Here is a 17,886-nt window from a genome sequence, read left to right as displayed (position 1 = left end):
CGGCAATTACCAATCATATCAACTATGTCCGACAACCCAGACACGGGCGGTTGGAGTGGATTGAGAAGGATATAGCACTGCCCATAATCGCATAGTTGACGTAACCACCATTGACAATGTCAGCACTCACAAGCTAATATCTCTCAAATGTGCATTGTTGTGACCAGTTTTATTCAATAGAGCACAATATCTAATCACTAGCTAGACATCAACGTAGAAAAAAATCTTAAACTTTTCATTAATCATTGTTAAAATTTCAAAAGTGTGCTGAAAACTACAGTGGCGCTTACGTCAACTATGCGATTATGGGCAGAGCAGCAAGCAGGCGTTTCTTGGAGGAAAACCCGAATTTTCTCATAACAAAAGCAGATAAGGGTAACAAGACCGTCATAATTGAAGCAGAAGAATATCACGCGAAAATGATGGAACTGCTCAACGATGAAGAAACGTACCAGAAGCTGCGAACTGACCCTTCCAATAGGATCATGAGGAAGATGAATGCAACGGTGGATGCGTGGCTGGAAAAGAAATGGATAGAGAAAAGCGAACACCGGAAAGTGAAAATATCGAGCTGTAATCCTCCCAGAATCTACGGTCTTCCGAAGTTGCACAAGGAGGGCAGACCTTTGAGGCCAGTAGTTTCGACGATCGGATCCGCCACCTACCAGATGGCCCAATTTCTGGCAGGGGTCCTGGAAAATGTTGTTGGAAAAACAGAACACCATGTGAAAAACAGTTTTGAGTTTGCACAACAGGTAACAGGAATGCAGATCCCCGAGGAGCACGTGCTTTTTCCACTGGACGTGAAATCGCTATACACAAACGTTCCGGTGCAGTACGCGATGGGGTGTATCGAGGAAAGGTGGAGTGAGGTAGCCAGGCATACGAAGATCGATAAACGAAGTTTCTTGGATGCAGTAAGGCTAGTCTTGGACTCTACTTTCTTCAACTATCGAGGAGTCACCTACACGCAAACCTTCGGTGTACCGATGGGATCCCCGCTGTCTCCGGTTATAGCGAACATCGTTATGGAGCGCTTGGAACAGGAGAGCATACAGAGGGTGAGTGCAGAACAACTCGATATGGTGATTTACAGACGGTATGTGGACGACTGTTTTTGCGTTGCACGGAGGGAACATGTGGATCGAATCCTGGAGATTTTCAACGACTTCCATGATAGGCTGCAGTTCACGGTGGAGAAGGAAGAACAAGAGCAGATTAAATTTCTCGATATCATGGTAACGAGAAAAGATGGAATCCTTGAGAAAAAATGGTTACCAAAGCAGACAAACGGACGGTATCTCGATTTCGTCTCGGAAAGTCCGTACTCCCACAAGCGCAATCCGTAGGATCGCACAGAATCGGATAGAATCGTAAAGAATCATACGTTCTGAATGCTGAGCTTCAAGTTCGATAGCATCGTATATGTGATTTCTTTGAATCGTGAAAATTTTACGCTTTACATCGTATATAAATATGCTAAATCGAGCTGTCTTCCTAGAGGTATGATCAAAATCGGTGCAATCGTATTCAACGATAATAATATTGTATATTGATCGGGCCCACATAGCCGAGGCGGTAAACGCACGGGTATTCAGCATGACCATGCTGAGGGTGACGGGTTCGATTCCCGGTCGGTCCAGGATCTTTTCGTAAAGGAAATTTCCTTGACTTCCTTGGGCATAGAGTATCTTCGTGCTTGCCACACGATATACACATGCAAAATGGTCATTGGCAGAGGAAGCTCTCAGTTAATAACTGTGGAAGTGCTCATAGAACACTGAGCTGAGAAGCAGGCTTTGTCCCAGTGAGGACGTTACGCCAAGAAGAGGAGAGGATGATGGTTTCTAGAATATATTCAGAACTGAAACAAAATTGTCTGTTGATATTGTTAAAATTGTTTGTCAAAATTGTCTTCAATAAAGATTGAAAACAAGATTCTAGCAGGATTCTAGCTCCAAGGATTTCTTACGGAAACCTTATAAAAATCAATTCAAGAATTTCTTTAAGAATTCTTACACACATTTGTCTTAGGAATTTTTTAAAAACAATTTCAATGATTCGTTATGGAATTTCTTAAATGATTCTTTCAAAAATATCCTCATATATTTTATTGGGCATTCCTTAATGGTCTCCTCCAAGAATTTCTCCTATATTTTTTTTCAATTCTTTCAAGGTTTAATTTAGAAATACCTCAGAAGATCACCTAGAAAACATCTACAAAAAATATTTCGGAATTCTACCTGATATTGTTCCAGGATTTATAAAAATTCATATAAAGATTCCCTAAAAGATTCTTCCAAAGATTCCACTTTGGAGCGCTATTCAATCTGACAACATGACACGGTAAAGGCTAGCTATGTGGACCTCTAGATCGGTTTACCAACCGCGGTGGAAACTTTGGTCGTATGCTGACAGAGACGGGAGGTTTGCTTCGGTAAACTTACTGGGTCACTCCGGACAATAAACCGTGGGGTCAGTGTTAGGCCCTGCGAGCCGGCCGTAAAATACCATGCACCAAAAATCAACAAGAGAGTACGAACCGATACAATTGGCGACGACCCCATGGACAAAGAGATACTTGCGATTACAAGTTCGGTACATGGATTGGCAGATCTCTCAATGTCATCGAGAGCACCCGCCCGCATACTTGTCTATATACTGAAGGACCGCGGCTTCGGCATTGTAGCGCTGCAAAAGGGGATCAACGATGCGAACGTTAAGAGATGTTCATACCATCTACCAGAGTTGCGGAAACATACGTGAGCTGGGAACAGCTGCAGCTCTTATAGTGATGGGCGATATGCAGAAGCGCGTTTTCGGTTGGTGTCTAGTCAACGAAAGAATGTGCAAGTCAAGGGTCAAGTGTCGGTTATTCAATTTCATGCACAAGCCCACCCACCGGAAGAACTGATTATGACAAGAACACATTCTACGCGCAGGTCTAACGTGAATACGAGCGCTGTCCAAATTATAACGTCAATACCATCATAAGAGATGCTGAGGTAGGCTCGGACGCGGAAATCAGACCGACTATTTTTTTTTATTCCTGTTCGGGTTTGTCACTGCGACCAGTTTTAAGATCTATTGTGACATTACCCGTATCTTTAGTGTAGTGCATGTCGCATTACTCAATTGCCATTGAGGGGCAATAAAGTATCGATTTTGATACAGTTTTTGTTTTGTTTTCTTAGTTCATTTTCAGATTTTAGACAGCCACACTTGTATGGTATCCTAAAATAAAAGGAGATATTATTGATAAAACCAATTAAACGGATCATACGATGTTTTATTGCTCAACCGCCCAACGCCATATTTTTTTCTTGTTTATACTTGCGTAAATAATGTGTTGGTTGCTCTTAGCAACAAAACGGAGTACTAGAAATTCAATTTGCAGCGAGACGCAAGGTTATATAGGTTGAAGGTATTATATATTTTCTCGCTAGTACTTCGTGAGCCATGAAATTTTCGAGTAATGTATGGGAGTTAGAGGTCTTTATTTTGTCTTTTGTATCTAGCCATGTTCAAAAATTCAAGTTTCAAGGTTTGAAAGTGACTGAGTTATAGCAGCAGGTGCCCAAAATATGTCCTCCTGCCAAATTGGTCCCAGACCCTATTAATTGGTACTACCTTACCGCCGATGTCGCTATCAAATCGATGCTGCTTATGCTAGACGAAAATTTATTGGTGGTGCAGCAGGAAATTATACCAATGACCAAGTAATATTTTGATGTAGATGTCTTGTAGAGGTTTTTAGAACACTAACCTAAAGAGTAGGCTCTGTTGCAGTTGAGACGTAACGCAAGAAAGAAGAAGAAAAACATACACACTAGTCTAAAGGATTAGTTGATTTCATCCTACAATGATGCATTCACAACTCCCGTAATCGATGAAGACACCGCATCCCCAGCTTAGGTAATGCGCATAAAATGAACCTCTCCGCGCATAGCGAAACATTCTTTCACATCGTAAAAAATCAACATCGCTCTTACATCAGCAACCAGCTCAGTTGCTACAGGCTAGGAGGTTCAATCCAATCACCCCGACGAAGAAGGTGGCGTCACACTGTCACGATAAAATCCTGTCAGATGCTAAGACGATCGGTGCGGTGCGGTGTACAAATCCCATCCACGACTATCAAATCAACTGTTTTTGCCTGTCTGAAGTAATTTTAATCAATCCAACAACGCCGGACGACTCTGAATGGGGCACCACCCACCCACACGCTTTTCGCCATTCCTTTCCATTATTCGTCGATTGTTGTAACCTGTTGCATCGACTGTCAGAAGATGGTCGGTTCTTTTTTTTCTCCGGGTGCCACCTCAGATCGCGCGCAGTTAATCTGTTTTGATAGTAGGTTTAGCAGCGTGGTGCCCCCTGCGTGGTGCTACAATGTAATGACCCAGAGGGGGTGCAACATTCCGACGGTGAACGCCTTCCCAGAGCCACGAAAGTGTGATTATAATTTTTGCTGCGATCGGGAGCCACCCCTTAATTATGTTTGGTTTATTTTTCGGTGGTGCTATTAAGGGGATTGGCATCTCTAGAGTGAAGTGAAGATCACCATCGTCGTCGGTCGTCGTGGTTGAGGTGCCAGGAGATCGGTGCTTAAGATGAAGATATTGGGTTTTGTTTTCGGTAAATTGGCACTGGTCGCGGGTGTAACGCCCACCTAAGTCTTCCTAAGAGAATCAGCTTATTTACCCGAGGCAGAGAGTGAAGTGGAACTCTAGAAGGTGTGCTTTTTCTATTAACTCTACAAAGAAAGGTTGCCAAATTGGCAAATTGCTTTTAGCAGATTAATTGGACAGCTTTCCCAAGTGTTCAACCGCGGTGATCGTCTAATTTAAGAAACCAATTTCTAATTGAATCAAGTGGCGTAAAACAATTGCTAGTTCAATTGATGAGAACAAACAGTGGGCTTGCTTCATTGGGTCAATCAATTTGCGTTTGGAACAAAAACTAAATTGATAATTATTGGAAATGAAAGACCTTAGGCGACTTGAAGGCAACCGGCTTGTAGCAAGTGAGCAAAAAAGGAGGTTTAATTATAAACTTGGCGAGAGTTAAAAATTGACGACGGGTTCGGCGGTCTTACCCGCTTTTGATATGTATTCAGAAGGTCCTAGCTCGGTCCATTCATCCTACAGTGCAGTAGTTGAGAGTGGGTCATCGTTTTCTAAGATATAACCTTTTTCAATTTCGTTTCGACTCCTGAAAAACTGCAAAATTGGAGTACGATATGTTGTGTAAAAGGCTCAAATTTGTCTAAAATTATGCAAACGACGATGTATTTCCAATTCAGTCTCTAAACCCATGCATCGGACCTAACTTCGCTTTGGTGCTTAGTGTTATTAGGAGCTTCCAGTTTTGTCAAAGTTATCTATATCTCTTCTTCTGTACCACTTGAGAGTTTGCTCCAAATTTCTTAGAAAACGAACAAAATACTTAGGGGTCTATTTCAGAAGATCATTTATCAATTTCTTTATTTATTACTTTAAGAAATTGTCAGGCAACATTTTTAAAACTTATCTGAATATTTCTTGAAAATTGTTTTGGCAACCGACAATTCTCTAAGTTTTTTTTTCGATTATTCCTTTCGTAATTCCTTAGGCAATCTTTGTAAAATCCTCCCTTTAGCATTTTTTCCCCGATTTGCAGAAAGACAGACAGACAGACAGACAGACAGACAGACAGACAGACAGACAGACAGACAGACAGACAGACAGACAGACAGACAGACAGACAGACAGACAGACAGACAGACAGACAGACAGACAGACAGACAGACAGACAGACAGACAGACAGACAGACAGACAGACAGACAGACAGACAGACAGACAGACAGACAGACAGACAGACAGACAGACAGACAGACAGACAGACAGACAGACAGACAGACAGACAGACAGACAGACAGACAGACAGACAGACAGACAGACAGACAGACAGACAGACAGACAGACAGACAGACAGACAGACAGACAGACAGACAGACAGACAGACAGACAGACAGACAGACAGACAGACAGACAGACAGACAGACAGACAGACAGACAGACAGACAGACAGACAGACAGACAGACAGACAGACAGACAGACAGACAGACAGACAGACAGACAGACAGACAGACAGACAGACAGACAGACAGACAGACAGACAGACAGACAGACAGACAGACAGACAGACAGACAGACAGACAGACAGACAGACAGACAGACAGACAGACAGACAGACAGACAGACAGACAGACAGACAGACAGACAGACAGACAGACAGACAGACAGACAGACAGACAGACAGACAGACAGACAGACAGACAGACAGACAGACAGACAGACAGACAGACAGACAGACAGACAGACAGACAGACAGACAGACAGACAGACAGACAGACAGACAGACAGACAGACAGACAGACAGACAGACAGACAGACAGACAGACAGACAGACAGACAGACAGACAGACAGACAGACAGACAGACAGACAGACAGACAGACAGACAGACAGACAGACAGACAGACAGACAGACAGACAGACAGACAGACAGACAGACAGACAGACAGACAGACAGACAGACAGACAGACAGACAGACAGACAGACAGACAGACAGACAGACAGACAGACAGACAGACAGACAGACAGACAGACAGACAGACAGACAGACAGACAGACAGACAGACAGACAGACAGACAGACAGACAGACAGACAGACAGACAGACAGACAGACAGACAGACAGACAGACAGACAGACAGACAGACAGACAGACAGACAGACAGACAGACAGACAGACAGACAGACAGACAGACAGACAGACAGACAGACAGACAGACAGACAGACAGACAGACAGACAGACAGACAGACAGACAGACAGACAGACAGACAGACAGACAGACAGACAGACAGACAGACAGACAGACAGACAGACAGACAGACAGACAGACAGACAGACAGACAGACAGACAGACAGACAGACAGACAGACAGACAGACAGACAGACAGACAGACAGACAGACAGACAGACAGACAGACAGACAGACAGACAGACAGACAGACAGACAGACAGACAGACAGACAGACAGACAGACAGACAGACAGACAGACAGACAGACAGACAGACAGACAGACAGACAGACAGACAGACAGACAGACAGACAGACAGACAGACAGACAGACAGACAGACAGACAGACAGACAGACAGACAGACAGACAGACAGACAGACAGACAGACAGACAGACAGACAGACAGACAGACAGACAGACAGACAGACAGACAGACAGACAGACAGACAGACAGACAGACAGACAGACAGACAGACAGACAGACAGACAGACAGACAGACAGACAGACAGACAGACAGACAGACAGACAGACAGACAGACAGACAGACAGACAGACAGACAGACAGACAGACAGACAGACAGACAGACAGACAGACAGACAGACAGACAGACAGACAGACAGACAGACAGACAGACAGACAGACAGACAGACAGACAGACAGACAGACAGACAGACAGACAGACAGACAGACAGACAGACAGACAGACAGACAGACAGACAGACAGACAGACAGACAGACAGACAGACAGACAGACAGACAGACAGACAGACAGACAGACAGACAGACAGACAGACAGACAGACAGACAGACAGACAGACAGACAGACAGACAGACAGACAGACAGACAGACAGACGGACAGACAGACAGACAGACAGACAGACAGACAGACAGACAGACAGACGGACAGACAGACAGACAGACAGACAGACAGACAGACAGACAGACAGACAGACAGACAGACAGACAGACAGACAGGGGCAGCAGGGACAGGAGTCCAGGGGCTTGACGAACCCCCCCTTCTGTGAGTCGGGTGGCAGCTTAGGAGTTCATCCTAAGCGAAAATCGTTCGCACATCCGTGTGGATTACCACCTTTGGCTCTTCCTTCGGGGAGTGACCGAGCTTCTGGTTTCCAGACAGCTCAAGCAGAGGATCAGAGTTCGTAATTTTCGTTTCAGCGATACGAAATATGGCTATTCTCACGGCGGCGAGAGAGCTTATTTTCACTATTTTGCTTGAGGAACACTTTTCCCCTCCAGCACTTCTTTTGAGAGTAGCGATTCATGATAACTGAAAATCGCTTCAACCTGCAGATAATTTCTTTTCGTTCTGTTCAATTTTCTCTCACCCAATTTTCACGAAAATCTTTTCAAAGCAGATTAACAAAAATTGTGCCCGCGACGGGATTCGAACCTGGAACATTACTAAAAACATACGCGACATGCGCACTCTATCCACACCACCACGCCAACCCCACAGAGGGTGTAGAAAATATTATGCATAAAACCAATCATCGTCGGCGTCATATGAGTCTAGGAAAGACAACATAATCGGCCGACAAAGGGCAAACGAAATTCTCGCACCTTTGGGAGTGAGTGAAAAAATGTTTTCGCTCTGCTCTTTGTGCGGGAGATTTCTCAAGCCAGATTTTCGCTGAAAATTGGCGTGAGGGAGAATTCTATTGTCGTGAGAATGAGCGAAAATTCCGACCGCTGCAGAGGATGCCTAGGATGTGGCGGGGTTTCAACAGTGGGCTCTGTTGGATCTCCATAAAAAGCCACACATCCGCAAGCAACTCTGTACAAGCGACCTGGCACCGCTTCCAAAGTGCCTTAGCCCAAATACTCGGAGTGCCAACCGGCACATCAGGATCGATGTCAGTAACATCCTGATTATGGCATACTGGTCAAAGCAAACGACAACGGACTACGGATTACGCATAGGATGACGACGATGGGCTGACATTCGTGCCATTCTGCTCCCTGAGTAAGGAAGGGTGACACCTACTTGAAACGGCGAGTGGGCTAATGGTGCGTCTGCCTCCGTCCCGGTAAAACCTTGGCAGGCCTCCGGATACGTTCTTCATCTGTCCATCAATTTTGATGGGTACTAGGCTCGGATGTAACACTCCCGACTTACGCTGATCTGGCTCTGAACACGGACCCCATGAAGGTACGTGTTCAACCCTCGCTTGGCCTCCCTGATTCATAGACAACCAAGAGATCATGAAAGCGACTATGTGCAGCAGGTGGAGATAGCGGCTCGGAGGGGGGACCCAACAACATGGAAGGAGAAAACAAGAATAACAGCGTAAAGGTGGCGAATCCGTTCGCCAGAGGAGGATTGATGAGGTCTCCTCAGCAAAGAGAAGAAGCGGAACAGCAACAAGAAGCGTTCTTGCAGCGAAGCACGGTACACGAACATAACCACAGTGTACAACAGGAGCAACAGCAGCAGCAACAAATGGTGGCCCAAGAGCAACAGCAGCAGCTGCCGACGAATAGCGGATGGGGCGTGCCCCAGCAACATCCGAAGGTTCTAGTGGCGAAGAACTGGGTGGAAGAGCTCCACGAATTCGTCGACAAGAAACACAATGTGCACAAGGACATCAAGGAGCTGGTGTTAAAGATCCGGAGAGCTCTTGGATCAGCCGTCAAGGAGTGGACCAACGTGTTGCAGAGAGCGGAAATAGACGAAAGCGAATTGGCATCGACGCTCTCGCTGCTAAAACGCTGCAACAGCAAACACCGAGAACAGTCCCGGGAAACCTCGGCAAGAAGGAGAAACTAGCGCGAACGGAAAACACACCGATGTCTGCGACAAAGAGACACCGATCCTCGCCAGGAGATGAAAGGCCAGGAGGCTCTAAAAGGCAGAGAGACAATCTGCGCAAGCGATTGGCCGCCGCAGAGGCAGAACAGGTCGGTGTCGGCAACAGAGAGACCCAGTGGCAGACTGTGCAAAGAAAGGGCAAGGCAAAGCAGACGAACGCAGGCGCAAGACCAAAAGCAATTAGGAGAAGCGTCAAAAAGAAGGGCGAAGCGATTGTGGTGAAGACCCGTGAGGAAAGTTACCTCGAGGTTCTACGTACCATAAGAACGGCTCCGGAGCTTAAGGACTTCGGCGCGGACGTACAAAAAGTCAGGCGCACACGGTCTGGAGAAATGATCTTCGAGCTGAAAAAGGACTCGAAGAACAAGAGCTCTTCGTATAAGGAGCTTGCAGCGAGCGTCGTGGGAGACACTGCGCAGGTCCGAGCTGTTACGCCAGAAGTGGTTCTGCAATGCGTCGACATAGACGAGATAACTACGGCGGAAGAAGTAAAAACTGCAATTAAGGAGCAAATGGAGATAGGAGACGTTGAAATGTCAGTCCGACTAAGAAGGGGACCTTCCGGGACGCAGGTTGCGGCTATCAAGCTCCCGGTGAATGCTGCCGACAAGGCGTTGCGAATTGGCAAAGTGAAAGTCGGGTTTTCAGAATGCCCACTGCGGGTTTCTCAGCAACCGGAGATATGCTTCAGATGCCAAGAGTTTGGACATCTGGCACGGAACTGCCGTGGACCAGATAGATCGAAACTGTGCAGGAGATGCGGAGATGAAGGTCATAAAGCACAAGAGTGTAAGAAGCCACCAAAGTGCATCATCTGTGAAAACGAGGGGCGCAGGGACCACTTTACTGTTGGCCCAAAATGTCCAACATTCAAACAGGCGATGTCCGGTAAATCGCAGTGGAGGTAGTGCAAATAAATCTCAACCACTGTGATACCGCGCAGCAACTGCTGTGCCAATCCACGAAGGAAGCGAAGTGCGACGTAGCAATCATCTCGGATCCGTACCGTATCCCATCCGGAAATGGTAACTGGGTAGCAGATGAAGCTGGAACCGCTGCGATTTGGACGGTTGGAAGATATCCCCTGCAGGAAGTGGTGTATCGCGCGATAGAGGGTTTCGTTATAGCCAAGGTTAACGGCGTCTACATATGTAGCTGCTATGCACCTCCACGCTGGACGATAGAGCGGTTCAATCAGGTGCTGGACCAAATATTGGAGAAACTTGGCGACAGGAGGCCAGTCATCATTGCCGGCGATTTTAATGCCTGGGCAGTTGAGTGGCGTAGCCGCCTCACAAACCCCAGAGGATGGAGCCTGCTGGAAACAGTATCCAGACTGAACTTAGTTCTAGCCAACGAAGGATCCACAAGCACCTATCGAAGAGAAGGCAGAGAGTCTATCATCGACGTGACGTTCTGTAGTCCGACTGTAGTGAGAAGTATGAATTGGAGAGTCAGCGAAGATTATACGCATAGTGATCACCAAGCGATCCGATACCGTCTTGGAGAACGGGTACAGACGGCGGCACGTGGGGATGATTCCAAAGGGCGGAAGTGGAGAACAGAAGCATTCGATGAAGAAGTGTTCGCAGAAGTGCTTCGGTATGAACGCAATATGCTGAACCTGAGTCCGGATGAACTGGTTTCGGTTCTCGTTCGAGCTTGCGATGCAACTATGCCGAGGAAGATACAGCCGCGGGACGTCCGCCGACCAGTCTACTGGTGGAATGGGAGGATCGCCGAACTCCGTCGGAACTGTCTTCGAGCTAGGAGAAGAATGCAACGGGCTCACACTGACGAGGAAAGGGAAGAGCGCAGACCTTTGTTCAGGGCGGCAAGAGCGGCCCTCAAAAAAGGTATCAAGCTCAGCAAAGCAGCTTGCATGCAGGAACTCTGCCGTAACGCGGACGCAAATCCATGGGGAGATGCCTACAGAGTAGCTATGTCAAGGATAAAAGGCCCAGCGACCCCACCCGAGAGGTGTCCAGAAAAGCTGAAAGCCGTAGTAGACGGACTGTTCCCTCAGCACGAGCCAACGGTCTGGCCTCCCACGCCGTATGAGGAAGTCGCCGCTGATATGGAGGAATCCCGTATTTCCAACCAGGAGCTCATCACGGTAGCGAAGAGCTTAAAACCCAAGAAAGCGCCAGGACTAGATGGCATCTCCAACTTGGTTCTGAAAACAGCAATCCAACAAAACCCGGATATGTTTCGAACCACATTGCAGAAGTGTATCGACGACGGAAACTTCCCCGATCGTTGGAAGCGGCAGAAATTGGTTCTGCTGCCGAAGCCGGGCAAGCCACCCGAAGATCCATCGGTGTATAGGCCTATATGTCTGCTGGACACGACTGGAAAACTTCTGGAGAAGGTGATCTCCAACAGACTCGGAAATTACACAGAAGGCGAGAACGGACTATCGAGGATGCAGTTCGGGTTCCGAAGAAGAAGGTGTACAGTTGACGCTATCCGGCTAGTTGTTCAAGCAGCCGATGCTGCCATGAAGCAAAAGAGAAGAGGAAATCGCTATTGTGCGGTCGTCACTCTAGACGTGAAAAATGCATTCAACAGCGCTAGTTGGGAAGCAATAGCTAGATCCCTACACCGGATGAGGGTTCCCGAGTATCTCTGCAGAATACTGAAGAGCTACTTTCAGAACCGGACGTTGGTCTACGAAACGCGTGAGGGACAGAAGAGTGTAGGCATAACAGCGGGTGTTCCTCAAGGCTCTATCCTGGGCCCGATGCTGTGGAACGCGATGTACGACGAATTGCTGCAGTTAAGCTTACCAAGAGGAGTGCAGATTGTTGGGTTCGCGGATGACGTCGTGCTCATAGTAATCGGTGAGTCGCTGAACGAAGTGGAAGTACGGGCCTCGGCGGCGATAGAAATGGTCGAAAACTGGAAGCTGGCATTAGCTCACCACAAAACTGAAGTGCTGATGATCAGCAACCGAAAGGCGGTACAGCATGTTAAAGTTTCAGTCGGAGAACTCACCATCGACTCGAGACGAGAAGTGAAGCATCTTGGGGTGTTGATCGACGACCGGCTAAACTTCAACAGTCATGTCGACTACGCCTGCGAGAAAGCGGCCAAAGCAATCGCAGCGTTGACCAGGATCATGTCAAACAGATCGGCAGTCAGTAGCGGTACGAGGAGACTCCTTGCCAGCGTGTCGACGTCGGTACTTCGGTACGGCGCTCCTGTCTGGGCAGCTGGACAGCTATCGAAGAGGAACTTGGCGCGGCTGAATAGCACATACAGGCTGATGGCTATGAGAGTAGCCAGTGCATACCGAACCATATCCACGGAAGCGGTCTGCATTATAGTGGGAATGATCCCCATAAAAATCGTACTGGAAGAAGACTGCGAATGTTACAATCGCCGAGGAACGACAGGATCCCGCAAGAATGCGAGAGCTGACTCGATGAGAAAGTGGCAGCTGGACTGGGATAGCGCCGCAAACGGAAGATGGACCCATCGGCTCATTCCAAACGTTTCGGTATGGGTGGACAGAAAACACGGAGAAGTTAACTTCCATCTGACACAGTTCCTGTCAGGCCATGGTTGCTTTAGGAAGTATCTGCACCGATTCGGCCACGCAGAGTCCCCACTTTGCCCGGCCTGTCCGAACGAGGAGGAGACACCGGAGCACGTGGTATTCTACTGCCCACGGTTCATGGCGGAACGTAGCGAGATGCAAGCGAGCAGTGTTAGGAATCTGAACGCGAACAACATCATTACGGAGATGTGCCAGAACGAAGTTACGTGGAGCACGGTGAATAGGTCAGTTGTGCAGATCATGTTGTCGTTGCAGCGAAAATGGCGAGAGGATCAGAGGATGGCTGATCGCGAACGGAGTAGGCACGATCCATCGTCGGGGGCATGACCGAGTAGTTCGTGGCGTAGTACCGGTTTTGAGTTGTCGGGGCGCTGGTGAACCGGAAGCCAACCACCAACCGGAATCGCCAGACCGACCTCGGCACTTCACTGGTCGGGATTTTCGGTGTTGGGAGAACTTCCACTGCCGGGGTTGTCTCCGTCGGAGTAGGCTAGGTCCACCGCCGGGGACTAGATCGAGTAGGTCCGCGTAAAAAGCACCGGAGCTTGGTCGTCGGGGCGCCTGTGAACCGGAAGCCGACCTCAACCGGAATCGCAGAACCGACCTCGGCACCTACCCGGGAAGTTCGGTTTCGGAAGATCTTCCACTGTCGGGGAACTCTTCGTCGGAGTAGGATAGATTCACCGCCGGGGACTATCCGAGTAGTACGCGAGAGTGCTAAAGGCTACATGGTCGCTTCCAGAAGACCTGTTTTATCAGCGGAGTAGAGAACTGCATGAGGAGTGTTAGTAACCGTAATCAATCGCTAAATGGCGAACAAATTAGTACTAACACATTACAAACTGGAGCTAAATGGCTCGGCATGTGGCATGGTAAATGTGGCTAACACAGTAGAAGGTCGCTAAATGGCGACTGTTTAATCAAAATAGAATAACAAATTACACGGGAGCCAAACGGCTCAGTACGAAGACTAGAATAACGAATTGGTGATGGTGCACAAGGCACATAACGCCTCCCCTCCGAAGAAATACTGCATGGTGGTACCGGAGGGGAATTTAAGGTGGAGGTGAACTAGGAGAGTGTTTTTAGTGGGTAGGCGCACATTCGAATCCCACATAGCGTCTTTAGAAGATTTTTGGACTCCTAGAATAAAAAAAAAAAAAAAAACAGACAGACAGACAGACAGACAGACAGACAGACAGACAGACAGACAGACAGACAGACAGACAGACAGACAGACAGACAGACAGACAGACAGACAGACAGACAGACAGACAGACAGACAGACAGACAGACAGACAGACAGACAGACAGACAGACAGACAGACAGACAGACAGACAGACAGACAGACAGACAGACAGACAGACAGACAGACAGACAGACAGACAGACAGACAGACAGACAGACAGACAGACAGACAGACAGACAGACAGACAGACAGACAGACAGACAGACAGACAGACAGACAGACAGACAGACAGACAGACAGACAGACAGACAGACAGACAGACAGACAGACAGACAGACAGACAGACAGACAGACAGACAGACAGACAGACAGACAGACAGACAGACAGACAGACAGACAGACAGACAGACAGACAGACAGACAGACAGACAGACAGACAGACAGACAGACAGACAGACAGACAGACAGACAGACAGACAGACAGACAGACAGACAGACAGACAGACAGACAGACAGACAGACAGACAGACAGACAGACAGACAGACAGACAGACAGACAGACAGACAGACAGACAGACAGACAGACAGACAGACAGACAGACAGACAGACAGACAGACAGACAGACAGACAGACAGACAGACAGACAGACAGACAGACAGACAGACAGACAGACAGACAGACAGACAGACAGACAGACAGACAGACAGACAGACAGACAGACAGACAGACAGACAGACAGACAGACAGACAGACAGACAGACAGACAGACAGACAGACAGACAGACAGACAGACAGACAGACAGACAGACAGACAGACAGACAGACAGACAGACAGACAGACAGACAGACAGACAGACAGACAGACAGACAGATAGACAGACAGACAGACAGACAGACAGACAGACAGACAGACAGACAGACAGACAGACAGACAGACAGACAGACAGACAATCGATGAAGTCGAAGTGCTGGTATCGGAGGCAATCGACACAGTGGAAAGATGGATGAATGGAGTGAAGCTGCAGATAGCCCATCACAAGACAGAAGTGCTAGGGGCAGCAGGGACGAAAGTCCTGGGGCCTGACGCACCCCCCCGCTTGCGAGTCAGCCGCGTAGTCGCCGGCTAAGAATAGGACTACTAACCCGAATTCAAGGTGTCAAGCGACCCGTGCTGAGGAATGAGTGATCGAGGGGGTGAAAAAGATGCTCGATCTTTAACGGAGCCTGTGGGGTACCTGGGCACCCCCCACAGTAAGCTGTCCCTTACCGCGTTATTGCAGGGCTCTGGCGTGGTGGACATTCTTTCCCGTGCTACTCGTGGGATTTAATCATGAAGTCAAATAGAAATCAGAATCTAGGTGGAAATAGTGGTGGGATCAACCCCTTCGCAAGAAGCGGGTTGATGAGATCTCCGACAAGGAGAAGTGAGGAGATAGGCGCTGGGAGTTGCGTACGCAGCTCAAGCGTGGGTGCTCCAGTCCACTTCCCGGCAAGCCAGCCGGTGGAGGTTATGGACGGAGCGTGGTTGTTGAGGGCCGTCAACCGAGGATCCAAAGGACGGTCCGCAATAGAGGTGGCTGAGCAGCAGCTTGGCAAAATCATCGACTTTGCGTCCACTAAGTCGAACATAAGCAAGGACCTGAAAACGGCCTTGCTTCGACTTAGGGCGTCGATCGACGATGCCAAGCAGGAGCACGCGGCACTCGCGTTGCTGACTGCTGCAGCAGCGGAGCCTGCAAATGAGAAAGTGCCGAAGTTTACCCAAACGGAGGCCTTCTCCTTCGCAGGAAGTCCGAATAAGGCGGAAGCGACTGCTCGCGACAAACGGGGCAAGCAATCGCAGAAGCGGGCGAGGCAACCGTCAGGCGAGGAGCTGTCTGGCGGTGCCCGCAAGGCCAGGCGAATCATTACCCCGAAAGTCGGTAATAATGTCGGAAGGTCGGACCCCAGCCAGGGTTCCCGGAAAGCTGGGAAGGGTGGGCCTGAAAAGGCTGGCCCGTCCCGGAACGATGGGAACAAAGGGTTGCGACCGCTAGTGGGCCCTCAACAGCCACAGAGTAGGGCGATCCAAGGGGAGGACCCCCCTTGGACGAAGGTAGAGCGGAAGAGGAAGAAGAAGGCGAATCCGCAGGTAGTAGCGCAGGACGCCAAGCCAAGGCGTAGGAGGGCAGGTGCCAAGCGCGAGAAAGGCGACGCTATCGTCATCAAGACGGAACAGTCCAAGTACTCGGACGTCTTGAAGATGATGCGAAGCGACGCCAAGCTTGAGGGTCTTGGAGCCGACGTACGCAGTATTAGACGTACTCGTACGGGCGAGATGATCCTGGAGCTAAAGCGCCAGAAGGAGCACAAGGGCGCCGCCTATAAGAGGCTGGCAGAAGAGGTCCTTGGTGAGGGTGTGCAGGTGAGGGCTCTGACACATGAGGCGACTCTGAAGGTCAAGGACATCGATGAGATCACCGAAGTGGAAGAGCTCGTCACGGCACTGCGGCAACAGTGCGATGTGCAGGTGGCCGCCGCAGCCGTTAAGCTACGGAAAGGGCCAGCAGGGACACAGATAGCTTTGGTTCAGCTACCTGTGGCGGACGTCAAAAAGTCCGTTAAAGTAGGGAGCATAAAGGTGGGTTGGTGTGTATGTCACCTGACATTCCACGAGCCACCAGAGGTTTGCTTCAGGTGTCTGGAACCAGGACACAAGTCGTGGGACTGCAAAGGCCCTGACAGGCGCAAACTGTGCAGGCGATGCGGCGCTGAAGGTCATAAGGCCCAAAGCTGCACGAGTCCGCCCATCTGCATGATCTGTACCGGGAAATCCTCGAACAACAGACATCCGATGGGTGGTCCAAGGTGCCCGGCCTTCAAGAAAGCCGCAGTGAACAACAAATCACAGTGCAGGTAACGCAGCTGAACCTGAACCACTGTGATGCGGCTCAGCAACTGCTTTGTCAGGCGGTTTCTGAGTGGAAGACGGATATCGCCATCATATCGGACCCATACCGAGTACCCGCCGGCAACGGCAACTGGGTCGCGGATGGGACCAGAAAAATGGCGGCGATATGGACGACGGGTAAATACCCCGTTCAGGAGTTGGTGTCTACTACCTATGAGGGCTTCGTGGTCGCCAAAGTAAACGGGGTCTTCTTCTGTAGCTGTTATGCGCCTCCGCGGTGGCCGATCGAGCAGTTCACGCAAATGCTGGACCGCTTAACGACCGTGCTAACAGGGCGAAGGCCGGTGGTAATAGCGGGCGACTTTAATGCCTGGGCCGTGGAATGGGGAAGCCGTTTCACGAACCAGCGGGGTCAGATCCTGCTAGAAACACTGGCCATCTTAGATGTCGACTTGGCTAATGTCGGTACCAAGAGTACCTTTAGTCGAAACGGAGCGGAGTCAATTATTGACGTGACCTTTTGTAGTCCTGGCCTAACAAGTAGTTCGAACTGGAGAGT

At 49.0% G+C, this 17,886-nt stretch overlaps 2 protein-coding genes across 2 annotated transcripts; both read left to right on the top strand.

The window, feature by feature from the left end:
• Positions 1-419: 419 nt before the first annotated feature.
• Positions 420-1,349, top strand: LOC134291571 (uncharacterized). The gene has a single exon (XM_062859491.1). The coding sequence runs from the start codon at positions 420-422 to the stop codon at positions 1,347-1,349; it is 930 nt and encodes a 309-aa protein (XP_062715475.1).
• Positions 1,350-9,662: 8,313 nt separating this feature from the next.
• LOC134291565 (uncharacterized) lies at positions 9,663-13,573 on the top strand. Its single transcript, XM_062859486.1, has 4 exons — positions 9,663-10,473; positions 10,584-11,620; positions 11,678-12,055; positions 13,325-13,573. The coding sequence occupies exons 1-4, from the start codon at positions 9,663-9,665 to the stop codon at positions 13,571-13,573; spliced, it is 2,475 nt and encodes an 824-aa protein (XP_062715470.1).
• The last annotated feature ends 4,313 nt before the right edge of the window (positions 13,574-17,886 follow it).

Source organism: Aedes albopictus, chromosome 1, assembly GCF_035046485.1.
Source record: "Aedes albopictus strain Foshan chromosome 1, AalbF5, whole genome shotgun sequence".
NCBI lineage: Eukaryota > Metazoa > Arthropoda > Insecta > Diptera > Culicidae > Aedes > Aedes albopictus.
Note: the sequence above shows the minus strand (reverse complement) of the source record. Positions and strands in the feature narration are given on the sequence as shown.